Raw genomic sequence first — 12816 nt, 5'->3', positions numbered from 1 at the left:
GAAGAAATAAGGGCACAAGAAGCAAGAAATTATATCCATTTTGTACATGCAGAACACAGTACACTGTGCAGACTTAAAGCTCATCACAACTTATGCACTGGGAATAAAAAATACTTAAAATGAATTGCATTTTTATTTTCAGCATCTAAATCTTCACATGAATCAGACAGCTAGTTCCTGAGCAGTATTCCTCAGAGCAGAATGAAAAAATAAGCTGGTATACAAAACATACCTGTCTAAGTCTGCCTCTGGCAGAAGGTTGTAGTTGCCCTCTGTGTAATCATTCTGCAAGCTCTGTTTATCTGGGAAGTAATCGGTAGTCAACGGAAGACAGGCTGGAGTAGTAAGGGACTTCCAGTCCACTCCCACTGTGCAACAGAAACTTGGCACTATGGGGGGAGCAGACAGCGTCAAAACTTCAGAGGTAAGGCACGGTGAGATGGATGTTCCAGAGCAGGAGACAGGCAAAGATCAGGTAAAAACGTGGGCAAAAAAATTGGGAGGTTTCAAAAGGATAGAGGCAAGACAGAGAAAGAGAAGGGGAAAGCTGTGTCATTAGATGGTTAAATTAGATGCTATGGCAATGCCATTCCTACTAAACATGCGCGATCAAACATTAAACATGCGCTTAATTACAAAAAAGTGAACATCCATCCAACTATAGCATTAATCAGTCCAGCATGCATTAAACAGAGGAAGTGCTTTTCATTTCTATGGGGCGGTGAAAGATTACGAGAAGATTACATCAGATTATTCAACTTGAATTCTGCATTTCATGAAGCAGCCAACAGCAGGAGTGCCAAATCGTAGCCAAGGAGGTAAAGAAGGGGGCGAGGGGATAGAGAAATAAAGGAGAACCAGCTTTAATAGAGGAGGAGACTGAAGACAACAGTCACAACAAAGACTGTTTAAAGAACACACTATGACTATCAGTCTAACATTACACTGGTGAAGAAAACACAAAGGTACAAAAATAAGGTCTGAAAATGAACATCATCTTTGCAGGCTGGAAACCATATTCGCACTTGTCTACAAACTGATAATTTCCAAAAATGTTGGCAGCAGGCTTGCAAGGATGCCTTGTGTGCTTGCTTTGGACATATGTTGGCAGCAGGCTTGCAAGGATGCCTTGTGTGCTTGCTTTGGACATAAGCTCTGTAATGCAACACACAATTAACAAAGGCTAAGAAACAGCTTTCATCAGGTGCTTACAATATATAGTTCCGCAAGGGTTCATTTTGAGCATTGTGTAATAGCTGTACAGAGTGCTAGACGTGTTATAACTAGGAGGTTCACTTATGTTTCTGGCATATTTTTAAGGGGAGATAAATTTAGGACTGAAGCCAGGAAGCAATTCGGTCCACAAAGAGTTGTGAGAATCAGGAACAAAATACCAAGACCTGTAGTTGACACAGAAACTTTGAAAACCTTTAAGTACCACCTGGATGAGATACTTGGACAGCTTTTCTATTACCTAAACTAAGGATTCCCAAACTTGGTCCTGGGGACCTGCTGTAGCTGCAGGTTTTTTGTTCCAATCAGCTTCTGTTTTTAATTGGACTCCTGGAATAATTAAGTGAACTATTATTTCCCAGATTCTATGTTTTGGGTACAATATAGAAGTTAGAAAACTAAGTTTTTTTTTTGTTTTTTTTTTAAAACCAAAAAGTACATTAAAATGTACTAAGCAGTTATATGGGAAAATTTATTTTTCTTTCTTTTTAACATTTTCATCTTGATTTCCAGTCTACTTTTCCAGATGTTCTAATTGTTTAATTAATTATTTACTAATTAGTGGGGCCGACACTAAAGTAGTTGCAGCCGTTCATGATTCAGTGTTTGCCTGGGTGTCTGCTATGCTCGTTTTTAATTGTCATTATTAACACACAATGAAGGAAGCAAACTGCACAGAGAAAGGCTGAAATATAATGAAATCAACAAAGGAGAGTAAAGCATTTATTAAACCTATAGCAAAAATAGAAATATTTCTAAATGTCTTATAATTGTGAAAATCATGGTGTGCTTTCCTGAATGTAGAATAAGGGGAAAAAATACCAACTAATTAAATTTGATCAGTGTTATTAGTTGTCGTCACGAATTATGAATCTGGTTGGGGGTGGGGGGGACCTGCAGCCACAGTGGATCCCCAGGACCGAGTTTGGGAATCCCTGACCTAAACAAACAAGCTTCATGGACTGAATGGTCAACTCTCTCTTGTCACATTTCATATGTTCTTATTGCACATACTTTAGTAAAAACAAGCAAATATAACATCACATGGCCTATAAAAAAGGCACCCTATAAATTCTTTATAGTGTAACGGAGTTAATCTGTTACCACAAAAGATGCAATAAAATCATGACCTTAGACCCGGAAAGAGAGACATCCCAGCTTCCTGGGCTACAGGAAAATTCCCCCAGCTCAGCAGGCTCTGTTTTCCCCTTTATAATGCCACCTGTAGCCAGCATGAAAAGAAAGTTCTATTTATTGTGCATTGTGACACTTTATTTTTGTAAACAGCCTGCTTTCTTTTATGATATTTTTAGTTTTTTTAGTAGTACTAGGGTGTTGTACCGTGTTAGCCATTATGAATGTAGAGAAAAGTCAAGCAAAATGACACCTTTTATTAGCTAACTAAAAAGATTACAATATGCAAGCTTTCGAGGCAACTCAGGCCCCTTCTTCAGGCAAGATGTAATGATTGTAGTGATTACATTGTGCCTGAAGAAGAGGCCTGAGTTGCCTCAAAAGCTTGCATTTTGTAATCTTTTTAGTTAGCTAATAAAAGGTGTCATTTTGCTTGACTTTTCTCTACTTTTTCTAATAAACAGCTATACGGATAAACTAGGCAAAAGTGTACTAGGAGTTATAATTATAAAATTTGGGCTTAAAAAGAATTATTATTAAAATATACTGCCTCTGGCTTCTCCATTACTCTCAACTGGAATACAAGATTTCCAAAAATTAATGAATGAATCATAAAAACTATTAATCTCATTGTGGCTATATCAGATTTGCATGTCAGAGTAAATTATATGTTTGCAAACTTTTAAGAGTGGTCTAAAGGGAGAAACATTAATACATGCTAATGTTCTAAATACCTTTAACACATCCTGCGGCCTTTTATTAATTTTACTGAACTTTACAATAATAATTCATTTTTCCCCTTCACCTGTTGCAGAAAGTAAAAGTATTCTGGGATTTTGACTCCTTAAGGACAAAATTTTAATTATAAAAGGATTGGCATGAATCTGCCATTTATAAAACCATGAGATTATAATTTCATGGTAACAGTCATTTGTTTTCTTAGTGAAATGCTATTTCTTGAGCTCAAAGTTAATTGCATGAGTTTGTTAAAACACAGTATAAAATTCTAATCCTCTTATTATTTGCAGTATGAATTTTTTGATATAAAAGACTCTCTGGAATGACATCTTATTTCTCTCTAATTTCCTTTTGAAACCTTACCTCACTACTTCCTGAAAGTTGATTATACTTTTTAGTTTCAGATACTTCATAAAATAGAACCGAGAAACACTTGAAATGCTTCTTGTTTTTAGAACATTGCAGTGTCACATGTTTTTGGTGACATTGCTTGAGTTTTGCTCTAAGAAGTCTCAAATACAAAATAAGACTCATCAGCCTCAAGATACTTAGCCTCCACTAACTGCTTACATAGGAGTGCAGAACTTTAAATTTTTGCTTTTTATTTAAAGCAATAAGTAACAGTTTGGATTGGCTTAAAATAACAATCTAAACCCATGTTCTGCACAGTACCACCCACAGAAGGCATTAGTTGTGCATTAGACATATACTGTGCTCCTTCAGGGACCATCTCCATTTGCTGTCTGGTAAGTAATAACTACTGATTAACTTTTGGCAGATGTATAACATTTTCATTCTGGTTTCCAGTTTCATCACTACTGGTGACATTTAATGGTTATATTGAAATGATCATTGACATCTTTAGCAATTTCTGTATATGCAAATATTTTGTTTCATAGATACTCTAGGTAGAGATTAATAAAATGTATAACTGTAGGGGAAAACTAAACACTACTTTATTATTTTTTAAATTATTGTCACCAATGAGGACAGCGAGGTGGTGCAGTTGTAGTGCTGTTGCCTCACAGTTAGGAGATTAGGGTTTACATCCCAGGTCCTCTCTGAGTGGAGTTCGCATGCTCCCCCAGTGTCTGCATGGATTTACTCGAAAGACATGCAGGTTAGGTGAACTGGCGATCTTAAAAACTGTCTCTTGTGTGTACTTGGTGTGTGCCCTATGATGAACCGGTGACCTGTTCAGGGTTTTTCCCCCTGCCTTGTACCCTATGCTACTACCTAGGATAGACTCCAGCAAACTTCTGCGACCCTGTTCAAGACAAAGCAGGTTAGAAGATGACTGAGTGATTGACTGTTACCAAAAAGAATAGCACAAATCTGGTAAACTAAAATTTTCCCCAAAACTTTAAACATTTATTTCTTGACATAACAAGAAGACGACCAAAAAAACTGAGTACAATGTGTGTGATGCAGCATCCAGTCTTGGCAATAATGCACAAGAAAATGTACGAATTTTAATACTGCCCAAGGTTATCATACAGAAGCTGAAGAGCCCAACAGTCACAGTTGCTGAACAATTCTGCAAGTTAATAAACACATATTTGCACAGTTCTTTTAATGAATCTTAAATTAAACCAAATGAATCATTCAGAAGAGAAAGATGAGAACAACTCCCTCCAGGTTATCTCTACAACCATTTATTATAATTCTGTAGACTTATCAAAATCATCTTATTTCTATATCAAATTATGTTATGTCCTTTTTTTTGCTGAAGAGTTTACCATGTACTATGGAAAATAAGCAGACGTAAGTTTACCATTGCATAGTTTTAATAATATTTGTCCAGTGCTGCTGAAAAGTACTTAGTTACTTATGTAGGGAAGGGTGCTATCATTCTAAAAACAACTGGCAGTAAGAAAACAGAAAGCAATTTTTTAAAATTTTTATGTTGCCTAAAAACATTTCTGCTCAAACAAGATGCCAATAGGTGTGGACGGACTATTCATGGTATGTGATTATCAGAAGAAAAGACACTAACAAAGCCTTGCACAAAAGTTCTACAACAGCACAAAAGGGGTAAAAGCAGGAGCTGTGTGGCACTGCTAAAGTCTACTGGGAAGGGTATAGAATGGGGGTGTTTTGGGAAGAAACAGAAGATATTCCCTTACTGCACTAGAAAACAAGTAATCTAGGAGATACTGAGCTCTCCATTTGAAGTCTAACAGGTGCTATGAGAGGCTTGCAAAAAGGCTGAAGTCTTCCAGGATTGCAGGTAGCACGCAAGAGAAGACAACAAGCCACACTGAGGGTGCATGGAAGACCTGACCCTTTACAGAGGTGAATGAATGCTGGAGTGTTAGAGGGTGCTATACCCAAAGAGGAGCCGCCTCCATTTCCATGAAGTGATTACAGGGCAAGGCCAGAAGTAAAACTGGGATGAGGTTTAAAGCTGACTCACATTAGAGAGGTTTGTTGATTTTATAATCAAGAGGACAACTGGGGCAAAGACTTATTGACAGAAGGAAGAAGATAGTAAAGAAAACGGAAAAGAGACCAGGGTAATGAGGGAGTGCTTTATAGTTTTACTTGGAAGGTAGGCAAGTAAGTGAGCCAATGTACTGACAACTGCCAGTGTAAGAAGGTCCAGATTTGCAACCAGATTTATTCTAGATTTGCTTCTTTTGTGCTTTGTATTCTGTACCCTTCATTTATTGTCACTTTTATAATAAGTGCATCATTTTAAGCATCTATGGTTTCCGTGGAGTTATTCCACAAGCGTACCAAATCTCCTGTTAACACAGCATAAACTAACTTTAAAATTCCTCAGTAAGATAAAAAAAAGTGTTATTTAAGGATTTCATATGACATGTCATAAGACATTTATTGTGAAAATGTGCGTTAGTAGGGCGGCACTACTTAATTTACTTTATATTTAGATTTCCTCATAATGTTGAACTTCAATTTTCCTGTCATATTACCAAAGACATACAGTTTAGGTAATCAATTGTCAATTTCAAATAGGTGATGGAGTGAATGTGGCCCCTCTACAGTCATGAAGTAGACTAAGCAGGTCTGGGAATGTTATGTTATGTTAACCTCAGATGACAAACCACTCATAACTGATATTAACTCGTCATTATTTATTCACGCCTTGCAGTAAGGAGACCTGGGTTCATTTCCCGGGTCCTCCCTGTGAGGAGTTTGCATGTTCTCCCCGTGTTTCCGTGGGTTTCCTCCCACAGTCCAAAGACATGTAGGTTAGGTGCATTGGTGAACTTAAATTGTCTCTAGTGTGTGCTTGGTGTGTGGGTGTCCTGCGGTGGGCTGGCGCGCTGCCTGGGACTTGTTCCTTCCTTGCGCCCTGTGTTGGCTGGGATTGGCTCCAGCAGACCCCCGTGACCCCATGTTAGGATATAGTGGGTTGGAGGATGGATGGATGGAAGTGTGCTTTAGTAAGCAAATGGAGGAATCACAGAATAAGGACCACGAACTGAATGTGAAAAAAGCCTGCTAGGAGAGACTAACATTTACATAAAGACATGTCACATAAGGGTGGCAATGTTTTCTTTATGAATTGTAAATATTCCCCAATATTCTTTATGGCTTCGGGAAAAAAAAACTAAGATTGTTCAAGGCATTTTTCCTCTGGCATATGACTCTTAATAAGCTAAAAACAAACACAAACACAGTTTGGTGCATTTGGAATATAACCTCTGTTTCCCCAATTCTGTAAGTCTGTATATGTTACATGAGATATAAAAAGCTATGTTAGAGAACTCACTCGGATCAGGGCTGCTTGTCGTAGAGTCTTCAAATGTAGAGCCTTTGTTTACTGGGGTGCCTGTGGTAGAAGACAAATCTAACTGATGAGACCTACCAAGGTCTGAACTAAAATGTTCACTGCAAAACCCACTTACCCGTGCTGTTACTGCTGGCTGGGCTAGTAGCAAAATCATCTGTTCCATTACAGGCCAAGTGTGCCCCATTCTCCTGTTGGCGGGCCATGGTCTTTCTGGTCAAGTCAAATGAAGATGAAGATGAATAGAATGGTGTCAACATGATGAAGCCTATCCTGGGCCATACACCCAAAAAAAGCTATCAACAGCAGAAGGTAAACAAGGTGTTTAAATATTTTTTTTTTTTTTTTGATTTTGTTGACAGCTTATTTAGAAACCACTATCATCGCCAGCCAGGTTTGTGGTATCTACGAAAAAGAACTAAGCAAAGCAGGAAGGGAAACAAACCTTCCAGTTGCTTCATGGTAGGCCAACTCTAGAAGTTCAGCAGATGAATGGGTGGTATCCCTCAGACTGCTGCCCTGCAGCTCAGCCATGTTCTGTCTCGTCTGATGATGAATCTGGATGGCTTCTCCAGAAGGTCCTAAAGAAAAAGAGATCATTAAATGGAGAAAAACACCAACCATAAACATCTTGTCATGATAGCAATCAAGAAGCTATACAGCTGTACTGCACTACAAAAGAAATGTTGAAGAGTGCTGAAGACCATCTATAGTCAAGCTTAATAATCTGATTTACAAGACCTCATTCCTGAACTTGCTTACTTTGGGTTTTCTTTTCTGTGTTTTTAATTCAGAATATCTTTAGAAAATATAGCCACCATTTACAGAAATGTGTCACAAAGGGCTAATTTTTAATTCTCAGTTTGAATTGGAGAAGACATAAGAATTACATGAGAAGTAATAAAAGTTATGTGCATGGTATAACTTAATGAAGCACCCATGAGACACATGGTTTCTAGACTTTGGCAATCTCAGTTTTCATAAATAAGCCAATAAGACAGTATCAAATTACAGAGGATTTTCTTTTCTGCTAAACAGAACTATTTTTTCAGTCAAGGTATACTGAAGAAGACGAGTTTGTTGAATCTAAAGAATGAAAAAATCACAATATTGGTATCAGCTCGATAATACAAGTATTTGTTCTGACCTCTTTATGTATATCTACATACATTCTTATACATGTAAACCAACAAGATATACAGTGAAACTAAAAATACAAATATCCATCAGAGTCAAGCACTTGAAACAAAAAACTCACTGCTGTTGTGAGTGTAGCTGTCAAAGGTGTCAATGTACAGATTAATTACAACATATTTGAAAGCTAAGTTTGTCAAGTCATTACCTACTGGGAAGGTGTGCATCCAGCGTCTCCGGTTGGAGGTCAGCTTCATGGGCATGCGTGATGGTGCAAATGGGTTAATGAGGGCCCTCTGAGGTGTGTAGCCTCCAGGGCGGATGTGCAGCATTGATTCGGCACTACCCACATGGAAACGGCCAGGAGCACTAGAATCCCTCTGAGAGTCCATCATTTTCTCTAAAAGCTCTATGACAATAAATGAACAAAATTTAACTATCCACACTTGAGTGACACATCATCATTCATACAGAAAAGAAGCTCCTTCTTACCCATATACACAAATTTCATTCATGCTACTCTACACAAATAAATGCAGATAAGGTACAAGTGGCAGCCCACACACAGATTACATCATTTATAAGATGCAGACCCACTAGGACTGTAATTGTTTTTCTTCCTTAAAATAATTGTTTAATCAAAAAAGTGTAATTATTAGCTTGTCTGTTTGATGGTGGGCTATATGGGAATGAAAACTGTTTTCTCCATTACAGTGATACAATAGGAATCAGAGTCAACTAAAATAGCAGTGAACACTTGGTAATTAGGGTGCCCATCACCCAAACACATCCACACATGTTCAACTGGATAAATGCTAAAAAGGTGGAGTGCAGTAAGAAGGAGGTAAATAATTCCTGATCTAGCACATACATTACATGAAGAAGGCTCATTTAAACACTAGCACTAACATTAGCAAATAATAACAAGGCTGTGGCAAACATCAAGATCAATTACTGACGATATCTGAATATACAGAAATTTGTATTGCACTGCAACAATCTTTAAAGTTGACCAATAACAGTTAAGGCAGAGACATGGCTTTATAAAGATATGTCAGATGACCTTTTGTTTGGTTTAAGATACTGTATTAAGTAGCGCGGGTAACCTCTGTTGAGTTTAACAGAACTGGAACCTCCAACTTTATGAATGCCAGTTTATCTGCTTGACAATGAAGAAACACTACCATGAAAAACACAAATGTAAAATTAAATCTTTAAATTGTAATCACAAGAAAAAACTGCTCTGCTGTTGCATTTAAAACATTAACTTGTTCTTTAGTTTGTACCATATGTCATGTTTGATATGACCAAATGTCAGTTAGTGCTGGGCGGTATGACCAAAATTCTATATCACGGTATTTTTCAAAATTATACTGGTTTCACGGTATTCAACAGTATTTTTTTCCCTATTCATGAGTGGATGTTAACCACATTTTCCACTGCAATTACTGCAGTAGACTGGCTAAGAATAACCTATTCCACTGTCATGAGAAATGTATAAAAAATATTTTAATGTGCACACAAGTATTAACACAGGTTTGCATGGCCCCACAAAGTGATAGTTTTCAAGGGGGTGGCACTAATGAAGAGAAGGAATCACATTGCATGACAGATGCAGTCAAAATATAGAACCTCTTTACTGAACAAATTTTGCAAACAACTTAAACTAAAATTTTGACAACATATTTTCCACCATCCAAAGAGGCATTTAGACTTAGTAAAATATCCAGAGGTGCTTGTCAAAAGTTGTATTGCACTGAACATGTCTTAGAAAAGGAATACATAGTAAATATTTTTTGTAAACCAACTACACTTTCTGTTAATGTTAACAATCTCTGTCCACTGACACGTTAAAGTGACTTTTTAAACAACTTTTCCATCATTAAACTGCATAATATTTAAACTAATAAATAATAACAATAAAATAAATAATAGTGCAACTTCCAGTAATAATACTATTACTTCAAGCCCAGGTGCATTACACAGTATTCCCCAAATAAAAATAAAATAAAACAAAACAAGTGCAACTTGGTGATGACATCTTTACCAACTGAACCATCATTAAGGCAAATTGCATTAATATGGACCTTGCTTCAAGCTAAGCTATATACATAAAAAATAAAACTCCAACTTGCACTTATAATGCTATTTGTGGTAGAGCCCTACGGAAGCATATTAGGGCCACGGTAAAGAAAAAAAACAAAACTATATGTTGAGAATAAAGTTGACATGTTGACTTTATTCTCGCCGTTTATGTTGAGATTAAAGTTGACATTTCCACTTTATTCTCATAGTTTATTTTGTCATTTAAGTAGAATGTCGTAAACTAAACTTCATCCTAAAATCAATGTTTAAATTTACTGGATTTTCTCAAACCCCATCATAACTATTGTAGCACATTAAATGCTTTGTGTTAAGTGTTCCCCGATCCAGTTTTGCTAATCGCTATGTGCTTCTTAAACTGACTTCCTCTGCACTAAGAGGAGGCGCAGGCAGCGATCGCCACACAGAATACATTCACTTTGATATTCCTGCTCTCTGAAAATTTAGAATGCTAAGATAAATACTTGGTATCATTTTCATCATGAAATGCATTAAAGCAGGTATTAAACATGCATGGTAGTGTGGCAGTAGTGCTGCTCCCTCGCAGTAAGGGGTCCCCAGGTGTACATTCAGTGTAGAGAACTTTATGGCAGGTGTGAAGAGGCTCCAAAAAACTGGATGTATGAATGGGTATCGCACAGGTTTAACTTAAATATTGTAGCGTCCCAGCCAGGATGAAGCCTTTTTTTTTTGTGTGTGTGTGACTGTTCGGTCCAATTAAGGGAGGGCAGAGTATAGCCCAGAAGACTGACAGCAGGGTATTGACTGATGCAATAAGGGGGGTTGGAGAGGGTGCTAGGTGGGTTTTTTTTTTTTGGTGTTTGGGGTTTTCGAGGTCGGCGTTTCTTTTCTCAACTGTTCAAGTAAAACTTTTGAGAGACTTTACTACGTCTGTCTGTTTTTTTTTTTTTTTAATTTCGTCTTTTTTGAGCCTGGTGCAGAGGTCGCTACAATATTGTGTAAATGTTTGTTTCTACAACCACCAGATCACGAACCCAACACATAATTCAATGGATGTTCTTCTGAGCGGACTTTCTTTATTGCATGTGTGCTGTCTCTGTCTGATGTACCAAACCCCAGTTCCTATCCTTTCTTTTTTTTTTCCACCTAACCAATCACCATACGATAAACATCTTTGTGAAATTAAAACTATTTATAAACTTGGATCACAGAGTGTTCAGAACTTTCAAAAAATCTTCATTATATATGTTTAATTATGCCATCCATTCTGGGTTGCACCCATCCCAGCAAGCATTGTGTGCGAGGCAGGAGCAAATCCTGAACGGGGTGCGCCAGCACATCGCAGGGTGAATGCGAGCAATACATACACTAGGGTCTATATAGCATAACAAAACCCCACATCCTACATGACTTTGAAAGGAAACTGAATCACGCCGAGTAAACCCACCAGAAAAACATGTAAATTCAAAGCGGGGAACAACTGGGACCCCCTTGCTGTGAGGCAGCAGTGCAACCTCCACATCACCGTGCCCCCACATGATTAATACTGTACATGCTTTAATGCATTTCATCATGAAAATGATATCAAGTTTTTATCTTAGCATTCTAAATGTTCAGAGAGCAGGAATATCATGAAATTAATGTATTCTGTGTGCTGCCTACGCCTCCTCTTAGTGCAGAGGAAGTCAGTTTAAGAAGCACATAGCAATTAACATGGCCCCGGGAACACTTAACACAAAGCATTTAATGTGCTACATAACTTATGATGGGGTTTGAGAAAATCTACCAAATTAAATTTTCATTTTAAGATGAAGTTTAGTTTACGATGTTCTACTTTAATGACAAATTACGATAATAAAGTCAACATGTCGACTTCAATCTTGACATAAACTGCGACAATAAAGTAGAAATGTCGAGAATAAAGTCAACATGTTGTCACTCTATTACACAGTACCCAGGTACATAACACTGTATAGAAAAAAAATAAAACAAGTACAGCTTGGCTGTGGACCACATCCGACCTTTTAAAACCAAAGTATCTCCAGACAACAGACATGGCTCCTTTTTTCGACAGAAGTTCTTCTGTATCATCATGTACTTTATCATCTGCTACAGCTTCAGTTTCTGAATGTTCTCGGTCCATTTTCACTGTTCAATACCTCCACTAACGCATGTACTCCGTTGTATGTGTGTTTAGTGGTGCAGCAATGAAAAAGATCCCCCTTAAACAGTTTCCTGCTGCGTCACGTTCTGAATGTTGTTTAGGCTATTTTAACCGGTGTTGCAGTATAAGAAAAATCCATATCATAACAAAAATAAAAAACGTTTTATGGTATGAACCGGTATACTGCCCAGCACTAATATCGGTAAATAAAAATCTTAGCAAAAACATCTAGGGCAATGCTTTCTAAATATACCTTGTTCCACTCACTTCACAGACAACTCCACTACTACATTCATCTCCACTTCAACCTCTTTGTGAGAGATGAGAATGCACTCACCTCTTGTGCTGGTGTAACCAAGTGAGCTGCTCACTTCATACTGATGTTGGTGCATGCGAGGAATAAGCAGAATGTGAGAGGACCTTCCAATACTGTCGTCAGAGGCCTGGCTTCGCACTTCCTCCAGTGGCAGGCCACGGTACTGTTGAGGTGGGCTGCTCGACGCATCACAGGAGCTTGAACTTTTTCTGACACTGGACTCGCGCTCTCTCACAACCCTGAAATGCAACCATAGTCAGCACTAGTCAAAAAACC

At 37.8% G+C, this 12816-nt stretch overlaps 1 protein-coding gene across 7 annotated transcripts in view; it reads right to left on the bottom strand.

Moving 5' to 3' along the window:
- The window catches only part of depdc5 (DEP domain containing 5, GATOR1 subcomplex subunit), a 93795-nt gene that overhangs the window by 39896 nt on the left and 41083 nt on the right, over positions 1–12816 (bottom strand). For 5 of the 7 annotated variants that reach the window (XM_051921246.1, XM_051921245.1, XM_028824386.2 and 2 more), the window contains exons 22-27: positions 12562–12779; positions 8205–8405; positions 7308–7443; positions 6981–7075; positions 6845–6904; positions 233–416 (exon numbers count right to left, since the gene is read on the bottom strand). In XM_051921246.1, coding sequence (XP_051777206.1) covers positions 233–416; positions 6845–6904; positions 6981–7075; positions 7308–7443; positions 8205–8405; positions 12562–12779 — 894 coding nt within the window. Of the gene's footprint in view, positions 1–232; positions 417–6844; positions 6905–6980; positions 7076–7307; positions 7444–8204; positions 8406–12561; positions 12780–12816 lie in introns of those variants that run through there. The other 2 variants (XM_028824388.2, XR_007933910.1) reach the window with 2 other exon arrangements.

This window comes from Erpetoichthys calabaricus, chromosome 18, assembly GCF_900747795.2.
Source record: "Erpetoichthys calabaricus chromosome 18, fErpCal1.3, whole genome shotgun sequence".
NCBI classification, from domain to species: Eukaryota; Metazoa; Chordata; class Cladistia; order Polypteriformes; family Polypteridae; genus Erpetoichthys; species Erpetoichthys calabaricus.
Note: the sequence above shows the minus strand (reverse complement) of the source record. Positions and strands in the feature narration are given on the sequence as shown.